Source organism: Mytilus trossulus, chromosome 1 (assembly GCF_036588685.1).
Source record: "Mytilus trossulus isolate FHL-02 chromosome 1, PNRI_Mtr1.1.1.hap1, whole genome shotgun sequence".
In the NCBI taxonomy this organism is placed as follows: Eukaryota; Metazoa; Mollusca; class Bivalvia; order Mytilida; family Mytilidae; genus Mytilus; species Mytilus trossulus.
Window position 1 is genome coordinate 80,019,476 of NC_086373.1, and position 16,106 is coordinate 80,035,581.

Here is a 16,106-nt window from a genome sequence, read left to right on the forward strand (position 1 = left end):
TTCCAATAAGTTGTGCCAAATACGGCTGAAGTAATCTATGCCTGGGACAAGAAAATCCTTATTTTTTTTTTGAAAAAAAGTTTTGTAAACAGGAAATTTATAAAAATGACTACATTATTGAAATTCATGTCAACACCGAAGTGTTAACTACTGGGCTGGTGATACCTTCGGTAACGAAACGTCCACCAGCAGTGGCATCGACCCAGTGGTGTAAATAGTTATCAAAGGTACTAGGATTATAATTTTGTACGCCAGACGCGCGTTTCATCTACAAAAGACTCATCAGTGACGCTCATATCAAAATACAAGTGTATTTATAAAGCCAAACAAGTACAAGAGCATTGATGATCCAAAACTCCAAAAAAGTTGTGCCAAATACGGGTAAGGTAATCTATGCATAATCATATTGATTTAACAACTTCTTTTTTTTTTAATATAATTAATTCTTTATTCCGTAAGCAAATATACAGCTCATAGGATTAAATACATACACAAATTATACAGTTTACATAAACATATACATATACAGCATTAATATATAGCGGAGTTTGGCATACAATTTACATTGATAATAAAGGTTCATAACAAAATCAAGTGTTACGAATTTTCTCTGCCTCATAGAGGTATTTACCCAGATTATTTAATTCTTTAATATTTCTTACAGATAGTAATTGAACTAATTTGAAGGTAGATGGGTTTCTATAATAATATATCTTAATATATTTACTTCTGACATTTACATATTTATCACACTCTAATATAAAATGATATTCGTGTCCGATTACTTTCTTATTACACACATTACAAACACGCTCATTTCTGGAAATAATAAAGTATCTTCCAGTTTCTATATTAAGTGAATGTGAATTGATTCTATATTTAGTTACATATGACTGGTATAAACTGTTCAATGGTCGATTTAAATAAAATTGCAAAGTATGTCCATCATGTATATATTGATATAAATTACATTTTGAAGTATTTTCAAAAAATGACAAGGCTTCAGCTATATAATTATCAATAATTCTTTTTTTAAATTCATGCAAAAATAATTGACTATTTCCAACACTTTGTGCTAACCATATATCATTAAATCCATACCTATTTAGTATGTCTCTTATTTTACAACTCCAATTGAGTTTATCATTCGGTTTGACAAAACTAGATTCGTACATATCTTCATAAATACTATTAAATATACAATTATTAGATTCTAATAACTTCAACCAGTAACGTATCATTCTTACATATCTATTTACATACAATGGTAAACGCCCAAGTTCAAAATACACCATGTGGTTTACAGTCGTTTTTCTCACTTTCAAAATTCTTTTTAGATAATACAAATGAAGCGTTTCTATATCTGCTCCCTTATGGAAACCCCATATTTCACAACCATAATTCACAATACTTGTTACATATGTATCAAATAAGGACATCAAAGTCTCAGTGTTATAACAATCATCATAAATTTTACTCAATAAACAAAATGTAGCCTTTCTACCCTGTTCAGATAGTGTTTTCTGTGTTACAGTAAAAGTACCGTTATAGTTTAATAACAAACTAAGATATACAAACTGATCACACATTTCTATCATTTTACCATTCAAATACCATTTTTCGTTCTCTTTCAGTACACCTTTGTTACGAAAAACAACTATTTTGGTTTTTCTTAAATTAATGTCAAGACTATCATTTTTTGTAAATCAGATATACTTTCGCTGAAGAGAACTGTATCATCAGCATACATAAAAAGATAAAGATTTATCAATTTTACTTCATATGGTTCTATTCCTTGTTTAATTAACTCAATATCTATGTCATTTACATAAATTGCATATAAAAATGGTGATAATGATTCGCCTTGCATTAGGCCGACATTACAATAAAAGAAATCTGAAAATTCACCATCTAATTTAACACAAGTTTTTAACTTAGAATACATTGATTTAATAAGATTCAGTAAATTTCCACTAATACCACATTTTAACATTTTTTGCCATAAAACATAATGTGACACACTGTCGAAGGCTTTGACAAAATCAATAAAACAACAATAGAGACGTTTTCCTTTACGTAAACTTTTTGATACAATAGAATGAAGGGCAAAAATCGCGTCGTGTGTACCATATCCAGGGACAAATCCAAACTGCGCATCAGTCAATATACTGTATACTTTGCACCACTTTAATAGTCTTGTATTAATGACAGAAGTAAACAATTTCCAACATGAGACACAAGCGAAATTCCTCTGTAATTTCCTGTTTCATCAACTGGACCTTTTTTAAATAGCGGAACTAAAACACTCTTGACCCATATTTCTGGAAACCAACCTGTAATAAGTATTACGTTAAAAAGTTTACATAACAGTGGCAGTAGGGCTAATTTACACTCCTTCAAAAATTCATTTGATAGATTGTCATAGCCTGTTGCTTTTTCAGTTTTCAATTTTTTAACACAAACATCAATTTCTTGCTCCGTAAAAGGTCGGTCCAATTCTTCATAAATGACTTCATTGTTGACTTCTTCTTCCGGTCCGTCGTCAATTTCTTCTTTAGAAACTAAATTTTTAAAATGCGTCACAAATCGTTTAACTTTATGTTGCTTTGTATAGCCTTTTTTCGTTTCCTGAATTTTCGATAAAAGTACTTTGGATTCTTTTTTCTCATAGAACTCAACTTGTTTCCCCTCTGTTTTTTATATCGTCTTTTTAAACTATTCTCGCTTCGTTTAAATCTTTGTTTAGCAAGATTTAAAATTAGTCTATTTTCTTCACACTTATTTTGGTTAAATTGTTTTAATGAGCGTCTATATTCTATATACAATTGTTTGCAATCATCGTTTATCCACGGTTTATCTTGCCCTATATGTATAGGTTTATAAGTTCGCTTCGAGCTGTTACAATAATCACATTTTAAAACTTTAGTCACTTCTGTTTTTGTATATTTATTGACAATACCGGAGAGACACGAATTAATATTGTTCACAATTTCGTCGATATTCCTTGGCTCGTCGGATAAACTATTCATCAGTTCATTAACTTTATCGGAATTTGCCGCAAGGTCCCTTTTAACGTCATCTTGAAACCCTTCATTCCATTTATAACAATCATATTTTACAGTTTTACAAGTACATATTTCATTTAAAGTTATTCCTTTAAGTTTAAATACAACTTTTAACGGTACATGACATGAAAAAGTAGTAAAATCACCAATGACAAAATCATTAACAATAGAAAATGAATCACACGATAAAAGCAAATAATCAATTACGCTACATCCATTCTTATTTTGAAATGTAAAAGTTTCACTTTTTTTCCCAAAACGACCATTACATACTCTTATACCAGAAGATTTACATAAGTTCAAAATTTTACGACCAAATGAATTAGCCGGCTTTATGTCCTCTGTTGTTCTTTTACTTGGTAGATCAGGTTCATAATTAAGTAAATCAGTTTCATTGCAATTAAATACATTTAAATTGTCTTGCATTATGAAGTCATTTTCTAAACCTATTCTTCCGTTGAGATCACCAAGCACTGCAATGTTACCTAATACACTGTAATTTTCTATTTGTGCCTGCAAAACTTCAAAGACATCTAAGTCCTACTTTCGGTAAAACACATTATTATCAGGGGGCATATATATAGCACACAGGTACAAATCTTTACTATCAAACATAATAACATTGCTTATTTTTAACCATATCATACTATCAGCACAACAATTCAATACTTCAATATACGGATTTAACCACTTTCTATAGAAAACAATTACTCCTCCTCCGTTGCACTTTTCCCTATAAACAAACTTTTTATCATAACCATTTAATTCAAATTCCGTCGGGCATTTGACCCAGCACTCATTTAAGCATACGATATCACAATTTGTTATTTCCGTTAAGAATTCTTTGTCTTTTAGTTTCCGCAACAGACCTTTGGAGATATTCCATGAGCACACATTTAATGAACATTTATTACATTTATCACTTTCAACAGTATTACAGCCATTCTCCGCAAACTCCTATTCCTTCCACAACTTTCCTTCAATGAACAATTTATCCCCTACTAGATATGCCTCTTTATTTTCTTTACGTTTTTCCTTCATCACTGGTATCAATTTCTTTCGTTTTAGTAACACCTCTGTCGGATACTGAGGACTAATTCCAAAACTTGTTTGTCTTAAGCGACCCGAAGCTTTTCGTACCATTTCTCGATCACCGAATTCAGCAAATTTTACCACTATTGGTCTCGGTTTTTCGGCATTCGTCTTTTTCTACCAAGTCTATAGGCTTTTTCGAGTTTTATGCGCGTTTTAGCATCTTTAATGTTCAACCTTGTCTCGAGAAAATCTGTAATAATTTTGATGCAATTTTCCGGTTCTTTTTTTTCCGCCGCATTCGCCTCCTCGGTATCACCCTGTGCCCCGTTTATTCCGGTATCCATTTCAGTAATTTCCATTTGTTCATCGATAGCAAAGAACAGAAGATTATTACTAAAGTTTTGTTTTTCAACGTCGACAAGTCTATTTTTCACATTTAAGTTTACTGTTTTTGAGGTTTCTATACTTTCAGACACCTTTTCAAGTTTCTTTTTAATAGCTTGATGTTCATCTTTTATATCGGACATAAATTGGGCACTATGTTCAAGCGTACTTATTCTGTCTTTGCAGGTTTTAATATCAACATCAACAGCAGTAAATTTCGATTCGTATTTGTTTAATCGCTCTTCAATACAGTCTAGCTTGTTGAGTTTTGTTTCCATCGAATCAACTTTTTTACATAATTCATTAAGTATCATCTCAATTCCGTTTGTTGCTAGATGAGGCGGTAGGGGTGATGGTGGCGGCGGTGGACTGGGGAATTGTTGAAACTGGTAGGGCTGGCCATGGTACTAGAAATTTGGTGTACTTGATTGAATGGGTGTGTATTGACTAAATCCCTGATTAATTGAATTGTTCATGTTTGTATTCTGATCGTAATTAATAGTAGGCGAGTTGTTGTAAAGACATGAGAATGCCTCGCTGAGTGTATCTGTTAATAATACCTTGTTTTCGTCAACCTTTATGTCACCTGAACACTTTTTCTTCTTTTCTTTTGAACTGTCACTTGTCGAGCCTTCAGATGAATTGTTTCCTTTAGCCTTTTCCCTCTTTCGTTTTTTGTCCGTTTTGTCCTTTTTGTCCTTTTTGATTTTTTTGTCAGTCTTTTTTGGCATTACTAATCACATTTAAATCCAATAAAAATTAACTAATGCTGCATATTCACAAGTTTTACGCATTTTTAAATCATATTTCAAGAACGAAAATTTTCACTGCCATTCAAACTGGCGCATGCGTATAAGAATAAAGAACTTTTGCAGATTTATATAATTTAAAAATGTAATGCAAAAAATAGTAAAGAATCGATATTCAAAGCAAAGAATATGCTGAGTACAAAGACGGCGTGCACAAAGTTGATGGCCACTGTAAAATGCACTTTTTAAAGTGGCTTTATACAACCGTGCATGGTAAACATATATTTTAAAAGGGAAGTTTTTTTTATGATAAAATGATTAGAGCATGCTATAAAAATCAACAAAATTAAATCTATAAAGAATGAAACGAACACGAAAAAAACGACAAAAATATGTGAAACTTGCAACATTAAATAATCATAAAGTAGAGTTTTTGACCTGAAATTTGTACAAATTCAACGTATATTCCTGCATTTTCATACAATATTTGTTTCCTGATTCGGACTATGCCGTCATACGATCTTCACGTAAAAAAAATCAAAATCGGCCGTTTAGTTTTAAAATTATGTGATAAACTACGTGTCCAGTATGTTTGTTACGCTTACGTTTTCCTGGGGGGAAATGCCGACGTCGTAAATGATTTTAGCTATTTGTAGACGTTACGTTTGTGGACTCCAACATGAGCTTTATTAGATGATAGCATTACAACTGTTCAATACATATATGTTACTACTGTATTGGTACTTACAAATATTACAATACATCCCCAACCAACCATCGGCACAACCATTATCACAAATACCAGTTACGGGGTTACATGTTCTGCCACGTGCACAATTACCACAGGTGGTATTACAGTCTTGTCCAAACGTATTCGGAGGACATGCTGAAATAGATAATTCCGTTATTAATGGCACCTAAACTTGTTATGTTCAACTTGCTACATAACTTTAAAAATACTTCACTGAATGTTTGAATTATATCATGGTCCCAACTACATTAGTCCAGAGACACTATAAATCTCATGAAGAAAATGCATGTCTCTATTTTATATCATAGGGTTGATGTCTGAAATATTTGCTTGATTTCTCTGTCTCACTGACTTATAGCCAACATCCCTGATTATTCATATATAGAACATTATTCACATACGTTGACTGCAAGAATCCAATGCCCATCCAGGTAAACAACCTCCACTAAAACACGTTCCGTTTTCGGGAAAGCAGTCAGATCCAGCACAGTTACAAACAGACAGACAGTCAAACCCAAATTGGTTACCTGTACATGCTGAAATTCAATTACATTAATGTTATAAACAGGCCGAATAGCTGCAATATACATACAGTACCATTAATAATAAAATTGCAAATACTACTTTATATGTTAGTTATATGTTTGGGTGTATACAGTTTTGCATCTCTAACCCATTATTCCAAGAACCAGAGAGAAATAGTATATGATTTTTTTAAAATAGTTTGACAATTGAAATGATTTAAGCCATGTTGTGATTAAGGCAATTAGTTATAAAGATATCATCACACCACCGACATATGATGATAAAAAACACTTCAAGTAAATTTTTTCAAATGTTTTGGTTTTCTAAACATAGATATTTTTGATGATATAAAATGAACACTTCCGGTATATATATACCTGAAATCCACCCTCCAATAAAACGAATAATACTAAACAGATAACATAGTGTAATAATGTTTACTCACTTTCATTACAATAAGTCCCTTTATAGCCCGTTAGACATCCTCCAACTGGACATTCCCCCGACACCTTATTACAAGCAGCCCCTCTACAGAAACAATTGTTTCCGCATCCTAATCCGTAAGTACCATCATCACATACTATAAATCAATTGAAACTGGTAAATTGGGATATGTTTAACAAATTAGGTTACTCACTTGTTGATTTTTTTTTTTAAATTATGCATTGTAAAAAGTTGGCCTATTATTATTGACTTTAAGATTTGTTGGCATATCAATGTCACTAACAACACTTTCGTTATATATCAAATATTTTCGACACAAAGCCTTTTCCTAAAACGATCAAAATACATCATAATTTGTGAAGTATATAAAAAAATAAGTTCGGAAATGATTATAGTTTATTTGTTATACCATATCTATTTGAAAATAAACAGTACCTTGTTGGCACTTATCCCCCTGCCAACCAGATCGACATCCGCCAATACAATATCCATTATCAGGGTTACAGGTAGGAGACAAACAGGTAGCTGGACATAACGTTGCACAAATTGCACCATATGAACCAACTGGACATCCTATATAGTATTTGAATAATCAAAATGTAACAATAAAAATTTACAGATATCTAAAATCGAAAGTATGAATAAATCATACAAATATAGGTTAATTACATGTATCGATATGGTTTTCTACAAAGCATATTCATAAAATTCATAAAAAAAGAAACGTTTAAAAATACTTAACAGCAGACCCTGCTCTGTACATGTTTCATAAATATGCTAACAGTTTTATACCTCCATTAATTTTTATTGCATTATAACGTTAAGGCAAAGGTGCGATGGTTATACGAATAAGAAGTTGATGAAAGATATCTCAGCCATATGATATCAATTGAAAAGGCATAACTAATCCGACCGATACAAGACAGAAACACAAGTAACAAAACTCAAGACTGTACGTGGCAGGGTATTTATAAATCACCACAAAAAAAACCACAAAGAACTGGTCTGAAAGTACTAGCAGTTACTGAAAGCTTGTTCAAAGCTATATGTATCTTCCCTGGGTTTTTTTTGTCCACTCTGACATTTAATATGCTGTTCTGATATTAAAACAATTCTTGTATATATATAATGATACATACACTTGAAAAGTATCGATGTTTGGTAGTATTTAGTCATCGTTTTTGGTTGATAACAATTAGTTTAGTAAATTTTGCTTCCATTATAATTATTATGTGTTTTAAAGTATAATGTGACCTACAGAATTAGACTATTTACCGGATTTGTTATCACATAAGCAACACGACTGGTACCACATGTGGAGCAGGGTCTGCTTATCCTTCTTGATCACCTGAGATCACCTCTAGTTTTTGATGGGGTATGTGTTGCTTATTCTTTAGTTGTATATGTTGTGTCATGTGTTCTATTGTTTGTCTGTTTGTCTTTTTCATTTTTAGCCATGTCATTGTCAGTTTATTTTCGATTTATGAGTTTGACTGTCCCTCTGGTATCTTTCGTCCCTCTTTCATCTGGTGCAAGAAAATTGGTACCGTTAATTTTATTACTGTCATGGTCATTTTATTAATATTGTAGATAAAAAGATTATGAACCTTGGTAGAATTTGCAAACTCATATGTATTATTTTAATGTATCATACCTTAACCAAATCATTTTCAAATGTAATAAACAAAAATAATATAACGAAGTGCACACCTACCATAGGCTTCAAAGTTACAAATTTCTGCGAACCCAATGTTGTTGTCGTATCGGGCATATCTTCCAATAACTGTACAGTTATGCTGATCATTTGTCAACGGCTTTCCAGGAAATGTATCTTGATAACAAACTATACCATTAGCTAATGACTCGTTTGAAAATGTAATGCTATAACCATTCATTCTATCGTCGCCTGAAACAATCAAGTGATACAAATTTACATGAAGCATAGACAACACAGTTGTACTCTATCTAACACCGAGTGCCTTTGTAGTCGTTGCATTGTAGGTTTGTGTCAGAGGATATCATTTAAGATCATTGTAATCTTAAACGGGGTATTGTGCTAAAATCATGTGGACAATAGGGGAACTGATGGCGTTGTGAACAAGACACATCACAATGGGATATTGGAAATAGGAAATTAAATCATTGTAAATTGTTGTTATCAAAATTTAGTACCGTATAGTTCTTGAATTGGAGTGAAGCAATATGATCTAGTGGTGCAATGAAGTATTTGAAACTAGCGAGGTTGAATATGATGTTTTTTACACTACACCAAATCCTTTTCAACGTCCGTTAAAAGGCTAACATATTTTGAAAAGACCTAGACAATCCCTTATGTCAAATTAAGAAAATTGAATAACTATACGGTATTGAGTTATTAACATTGCATTGACTTTATGACATTATTGAAGGTCATATTGTGGACTATCGTTGCTTGCATCCTCGCCATTTTAACACAGGTAGATAGGTTTCTCATTGGCAACCATACCATCTCTTCGTATTTGTATATTAAGTATTAATTTCCTTGTACTATATCACTTTTTTATTTGCATCTCTGATTTAGTCTTTGACAAACAAGCTAGCCTGTTGAGCGCTAGGTGTTGATGTCTTTCTTAACCGTTTTTGAACAACATGATTGTCTAGTTTGATTGGTCGATATTTCAGCCGTCAGTATTCCAATGTGCTAAATGATTATTATATATAAGATAAAACAAATACACATATTCAGCAGTTCAGCAAAAACAAGAATGTGTCCATAGTACACAGATGACCCGATCGTACTATCACTTTCAATCGTTTTTTGGAACGTGAAAATGTGGTGCAAACTCTAATTTGGAATAAAAATTAGAAAGGACATATCATAAAGAACATGTGTACTAAGTTTCCAAAACTGCCTTGACCAAAAACTTTTACCAAAAACTTTAACATGAAGCGGGTCAGACGGAAGAACGAACAGATGGACAAACGATTGAACAGGCCAGAAAACATAATGCCCATAAATTGGACATAAAAACCAATAAAATCGAAAAAGACATAGAATTATCGTGCACTCGACAATCAGGTAACTGTCATCAGGTTTGTTCGACGCGTTTTAAAGTTTGAATTGCTAAAATATGAAATTTGGAAAAGTGTTCAGACGAAATAAATGTCATCTGCTAGTTACATTCGCCGGTCTTGCAATTTCATGTCAGACCAATGATATCTCACCAAAACATAATTGAAGTAAGTGTAAATTAAAAATTACATGCTTATACTTACGATCATTTCTGTACGCTATTTTTACCCGTGTTACAATACTGATCTGTCCGAGGTCCACTTGCCAGTATACTGGTTTCGAGTTTGTAGTCTGACGGGTATGGGTACATGTGCCGACAGGATCTCCGGGTATTCCAAATACATCATTTGTATTTTCGTCTACAGCTCGATCGGCTGTAAAATATATCGTCCCATCCGATCCTGTGTAATTGGAACTGAGAATAGCTGGTTTCTTAAATGCTAAGTTAACTGAAATAAATGAAATAAGAAATTTAAAAATAAATATTATGAAAACAAACAAACCGAGTGAAACCTGATTATTTTGAAACAATTATAGATACTGTAACAGAAACAGATGAAACAGTTATTGATACTGATTGAAAAGGATAATTATGAAAGCGGAAACAGATGAAACAGTTATTGAAACAAATGAAACAGTCATTGGGACAGATAAAACAGTTATTGATACAGATACAACAGTTATTGATACAGATGCAACAGTTGTTGATACAGATGGAACAGGAAACAGATGAAACAGAAACAGATGAAACCATGATTGAAACAGATGAAACAGAAACAGATGAAACCGTTATTGATACTGAAGGAAAAGGATTCAAATAAAACAGGATACATATGAAACAGTTATTGGTATATATGAAACAGTTATTGATACAGATGCAACAGTTATTGATACAGATGCAACAGTTATTGGTACAGATGGAACAGGAAACAGATGAAACAGAAACAGATGAAACCGTTATTGATACTGAAGGAAAAGGATACAAATAAAACAGGATACATATGAAACAGTTATTGGTATATATGAAACCGTTATTGATACAGATGAAACAGTAATTGATACTGATGAAACAGTTATCGATACTAATGAAACAGTAATTGAAACGGACGAAACAGTTATTAAAAACAAAAAAAAAACGTTATTGATACAGAAGAAACAATTATTGATACAGATGAAACATGAAACAGATATTGATACAGATGAAACAGATATTGATACAGATGAAACAGGAAACAGATGAAACAGATATTGAAACAGATGAAACAGATATTGAAACAGATGAAACAGATATTGAAACAGATGAAACAGATATTGAAACAGATGAAACGGCTTTTGATACAGATGAAACCGTTCTTGATACAGATGAAACCGTTCTTGATACAGATGAAAAAGTTCTTGGCACTGTTGGAACAAGAAATAGATAAAACAGTTATTTGTACTGATATAACAGTCAAAAGAAAAAATCACGCAAATACTATACTCCGAGGAAAATTAAAAACGGAAAGTCCCTAATCAAACATTGGCAAAACCAAATGATAAAACACATCAAACGAATTGACAACAACTGTAATATCCTGACATAGGTATTATTAAATATAGAAAATGGTGGATTGAACCTGGTTTTAGGGTAATTGATACTGATACAACGGTTATTGGCACTGCTGAAACAGAAAACAAATGTAACAGTTCTTGACACTGATAAAGGTTTCATGCTTTAAAAACTTTTAATGTAAAAGATTTTGCTGTTGGTCTATAGTCTTGTGGATTTCGACTCCAAATCGATACGAACGAACCTGCCTATGAAGCAAAATTATATGTTCACCCTTCCGGTTCACCTGCTGGTTTTAATGGATGTTGTTATTGCCAAAAGATTAAGTATTACTAGAACACACCCGTGATATCGCGGGTCCGTGACTGAATTAAAGTATTTAACTATGCGCAAGCCTTATTTTAGTATTAGTATTGACATCTGATAAAGTCATGCCGATTATAAGATACACAGTTTTCTCTGCTTTCAAATCTTTCTGTTTGGACCCGTCGAACTGGAACTTTTTATTTTTTTGGAAAACAAAAGGTCCTGGAATGGAGTATTTTTTTTAATCAACAGCATTGTCCTATATTAGTTATAAATAAAGTTGATTCTTTGATTCGCTGTTTTACGTCATGCCGCTAACAAATTGAAAACAGTGTAGAATACGCCTTATTTTTAGTCCAGATTTTTAGAATTCGTATTGTTATCTTAGAAATTCTTACTGATTAAAATACTACATTAGGTAAAAATTTGACAATTAAGTAGTGTGAACCCTGGATTATGACCCGTGTATGTAGCATATTAATCATGAATACACCGTTTGGAGGTGCGCCTGTCAGATGCGGAACGTACAGATAAGGTAATAGGTAACAGGTGATTATACTATTGGTATCGGTATCGGACTCGACCCGGAACTTCTTAATTATTGGCAATTTTAATTACGTGGAAAACAAAAGGGCCTGGAGTGGTGTAATTTTTAATCTACACCTTTGTACTATATAAGTTGTATATAAAGTTGAATTCTTTGATTCGTCGTTTTCACGTGATGACGGCTGACAAATTGGACCTCGTAATTTTAGTATTATAGATGTCTTCACTTGTTCCATGTTTGGTGGATGTTGTTGTTATTAATGCTCATATAAACATAAATATAGATATAAATAAATAGCGAACACGTCCAAATGTATTTTTCTAGGTATATTTGATTTCATACCTTAGGTGTAAAAAAAATGTTAATCCTCGTTTCTACCTTATGAGAATGCGTTTTTTTCGGAGCAAATCAGTCACTCTAGTTTACCTTGTTTCATTTTCAATATTGTATGTGTTACCCATCTCTAGCTAAGGGGATAAACTGAAGGTCACATGAATACGCATTCTATGAGGTCAAATTATTCACTTGCAAGTGAAAAAAATCATCAGCGATGTTTCTAAGTTTATTTTCACAAAATTTAATCAAACTGGCTGATAAAAGCGAATTTTTATTTCACTGCTTCACTTTCATAAATGATTGAACAAAATAAAAAAAAACTGTTCTCCTTTTTTTTATATTTCGTAGCAATTGACCATTTATAGTAGATATAGGTTTAATATATTTTCAACTATTGTTAAACATCAAAATAAATCAGGTATGAATGATATTAACATGGGTCAGTTGGTAATTTCTTCCCATTTAAACCCATCTCCCAAGAACAATATTATGTCACATCTTTAACCTGGACACTATCAAGTTATTGTCAATGGAAGTTTCTCTTGCCTGGAGCACTTTTGTATTTATAAATCTGTGTGCGATTGAAATTTATGATAATGATTTTAACTATTTCCCATTTTTTTTATCTTCTACAAGCAGTTGTGTTTCACATAAAATCATCCACTGTTAATCTCATAAATGATTTTTTATTAATAAATTTTGAAAAAATAAAAATTAAACAGCAAATACAATGTAGTAAATACAACATGGTGATAATTGCATATCCAGCAGTCAGTCATTATTATACACTGTGACGTATTCATGTAACTCATTAAAAACAGTTTCTTTATAATAAATCATTTGCGATTTGTATGTTTTTAAGGTAATTAGTAAACAAATACCTGATAAAAGGTCATCAAACTACAAATAAGTAAATTTTATGTGTTCATAAAAATTTCAAAAATATAGTTTGAAACTAGTAAACAATGTGTATTACATGTAGACTTACCTGAGCATGTAGTAAATCTTAAACAGCATATACAAATAATAATAGATAACTTTACAATCATCCAATTATACATTATTTTAATTCGTCTTCATATTCTTCATAAAACAAACATTCACATAATTTTCCTTGTTTCTACATACAGGATACACAGATATAATCCAATCTGACGTGTTAAACTAAATCCTATTTTGAATCATCAGTAATTAGTAAAGGACATACTTAATGTTTATAAACCTGTAGTAATGGAGACATGGAGTCACTGTACATTGAACATGAACATTTTACATATACTATTGCGAGTATATTAATCTTCAAAAACTGGTACTAAGAAAAAATCAACGGACACCTAATATTTTTTTAATCGCTATTTCCCCCTTAAGCTTGTACATGTCAATTATATATTTACTGCACTGCTTAAATGTTTGGTTTTTTTAGAAATATGTTGGATCAACATTCGTTGTAATAAAAAAAATCAAATTGATATCGAGAACTTTTTTTTATAACAGCATTTTAAATAAATTCATCATTTTTTGTTGAACTCACATACGGAAGCGTATTAGCGCCACACATAATTCACATAGTTTTTTCACTGACCCCCCTTCTTAACTTAATTTGGGAAAAATTGATTGACCAATAGAGATATATGTAAAATCGATTTTAGATTAACAAAACTTGCAGCAATGTTGACCCCCCCCCCCCCCAACCCACCCCCAAACTATTTGATTTAAGTTTTTTTTTATCCTACATCGATCTTTTGATGTCGTCCCTAACGCAAACCTTTGCGATATAACGCAAACCTTTGCGTTAAAACGCAAATATCTTGATTTCAATTATTTATTAAGTTTTGTATATATGTCCGTCTATCATTCATTTCGGATGTGATTTACTAGTAGATAAAAAAAAAAAGAAACATACATACAAGGCCAAATCATTATAATAAATATGCATAGGAATAATGGAATACGTGAAGTGCAATTATATATAAATGAAGACTTATGTGTGCATCAGAAAAGTATATAATTTAACAAGAAAATAGATATAGTTTAGTATACAGTCATATTTAAATTGAAAGATAAAAAATAATGTCATACAATTGTGAAACCTCCAAGTCAAATAGACAAAAATCTTTCTGCTTTAAAATGAATTATTAATAAGGAAACATTTTTTTTCAATCTCAGAATATGATCAAGATTATTTGATAGAAAGGCATTGAAATTTCATTTCCATATTATGAAGTATTTTTAAGATACTTGTGTTGCAATTTGAATAGAGAGAACATAATTCTATTAATAAAACATCTTCATTCTATACATTTATTTCCAAAGGGTAGCTTGTTTGAATCTAACCTACTTTACACAGTTCTTAAACGAGAGCTTACTTTGGAAGTATAATTATATTCGGTTATAGCTATATTGGCAGGGTTGATTTTTTTCTAAGGTATAACCTCAATTTACTCAATTTTCTTTGTAATATATATGTTCCAGACCGTATGAGTATTTGGACCGTACGCGTACGGTCCGGACCGTATACGTATACTCATATGACCCGACCATACGCGTACGGTCGGACCGTATGAGTATACGCGTATGGTCCAGTACGAACTGACCATACATGTTATCAGATCATATGGGTTGTATTTAAACAAACATCATTTATCACAATCTTTATGTTTATTTCTATAAATTGTTATCATTTAATTAGATGGATAAAATGAAGAAAATTAAATGAACAATTGAAATTAAATACTATTAGTATTTGTTTAATTGTATATCTGAACCCTATTTTGGTACTCTCGCCCAAGGTGACACTTGCTTCCACAAGTAATGTAATATTTTTTACATTTACATGTTAAATTTTGCAGTTCATTCATGTTCCTTTGCAATTGCAGTTTTTGTAAAGTTTCTAATATTATAAACAATTGTACTCCCACGTTATGTTTACTTCCGATATCGTCAATTTCAATAGTGTATTACTGATCAACTTGCTAAAATCCAGCTATTTACAGATTTAATTAGCGCCAATTTTTAAATACATGTAGTTAAAAAAAATAACGTTTTAATTTCAATTACAATTAAACTTTTCCTTATTAATTTGATTGTTATGTTGATCTGTTACATGAATTTGTAACTTATAAACTTAAGCAACTTCTTAATGATATTAATCAGACCGTACGCGTACGGTCCGACCGTATAAGTATTTTGAAAAAGTACGCATACGGTCCAGACCGTACGCGTACGGTCCAAATACTCATACGGTCCGGAACATATATACTAGTAGTAACATGGATATCGTCTTCGGGGACCTTTATAGTTTGTTGTTTAGAGTGAGCCAATGCTCCGTGTTGAAGACCGTTCTTTGGCCTATGATGGTTTACT

General features: G+C 31.8%; 1 protein-coding gene across 1 annotated transcript in view; it reads right to left on the reverse strand.

Annotated features, from left to right (window-relative positions):
* LOC134686656 (receptor-type tyrosine-protein phosphatase epsilon-like) overlaps nt 1-14,053 on the reverse strand; it is a 33,176-nt gene extending 19,123 nt beyond the window's left edge. Inside the window, exons 1-7 of the mRNA XM_063546332.1 lie at nt 13,732-14,053; nt 10,209-10,454; nt 8,668-8,859; nt 7,389-7,526; nt 6,955-7,089; nt 6,386-6,520; nt 5,982-6,119 (exon numbers count right to left, since the gene is read on the reverse strand). Of these exons, the coding sequence (XP_063402402.1) occupies nt 5,982-6,119; nt 6,386-6,520; nt 6,955-7,089; nt 7,389-7,526; nt 8,668-8,859; nt 10,209-10,454; nt 13,732-13,804 (1,057 nt within the window). The 5' untranslated portion in view covers nt 13,805-14,053. The remainder of the gene's footprint in view (nt 1-5,981; nt 6,120-6,385; nt 6,521-6,954; nt 7,090-7,388; nt 7,527-8,667; nt 8,860-10,208; nt 10,455-13,731) is intronic.
* Between the last annotated feature and the right edge of the window lie 2,053 nt (nt 14,054-16,106).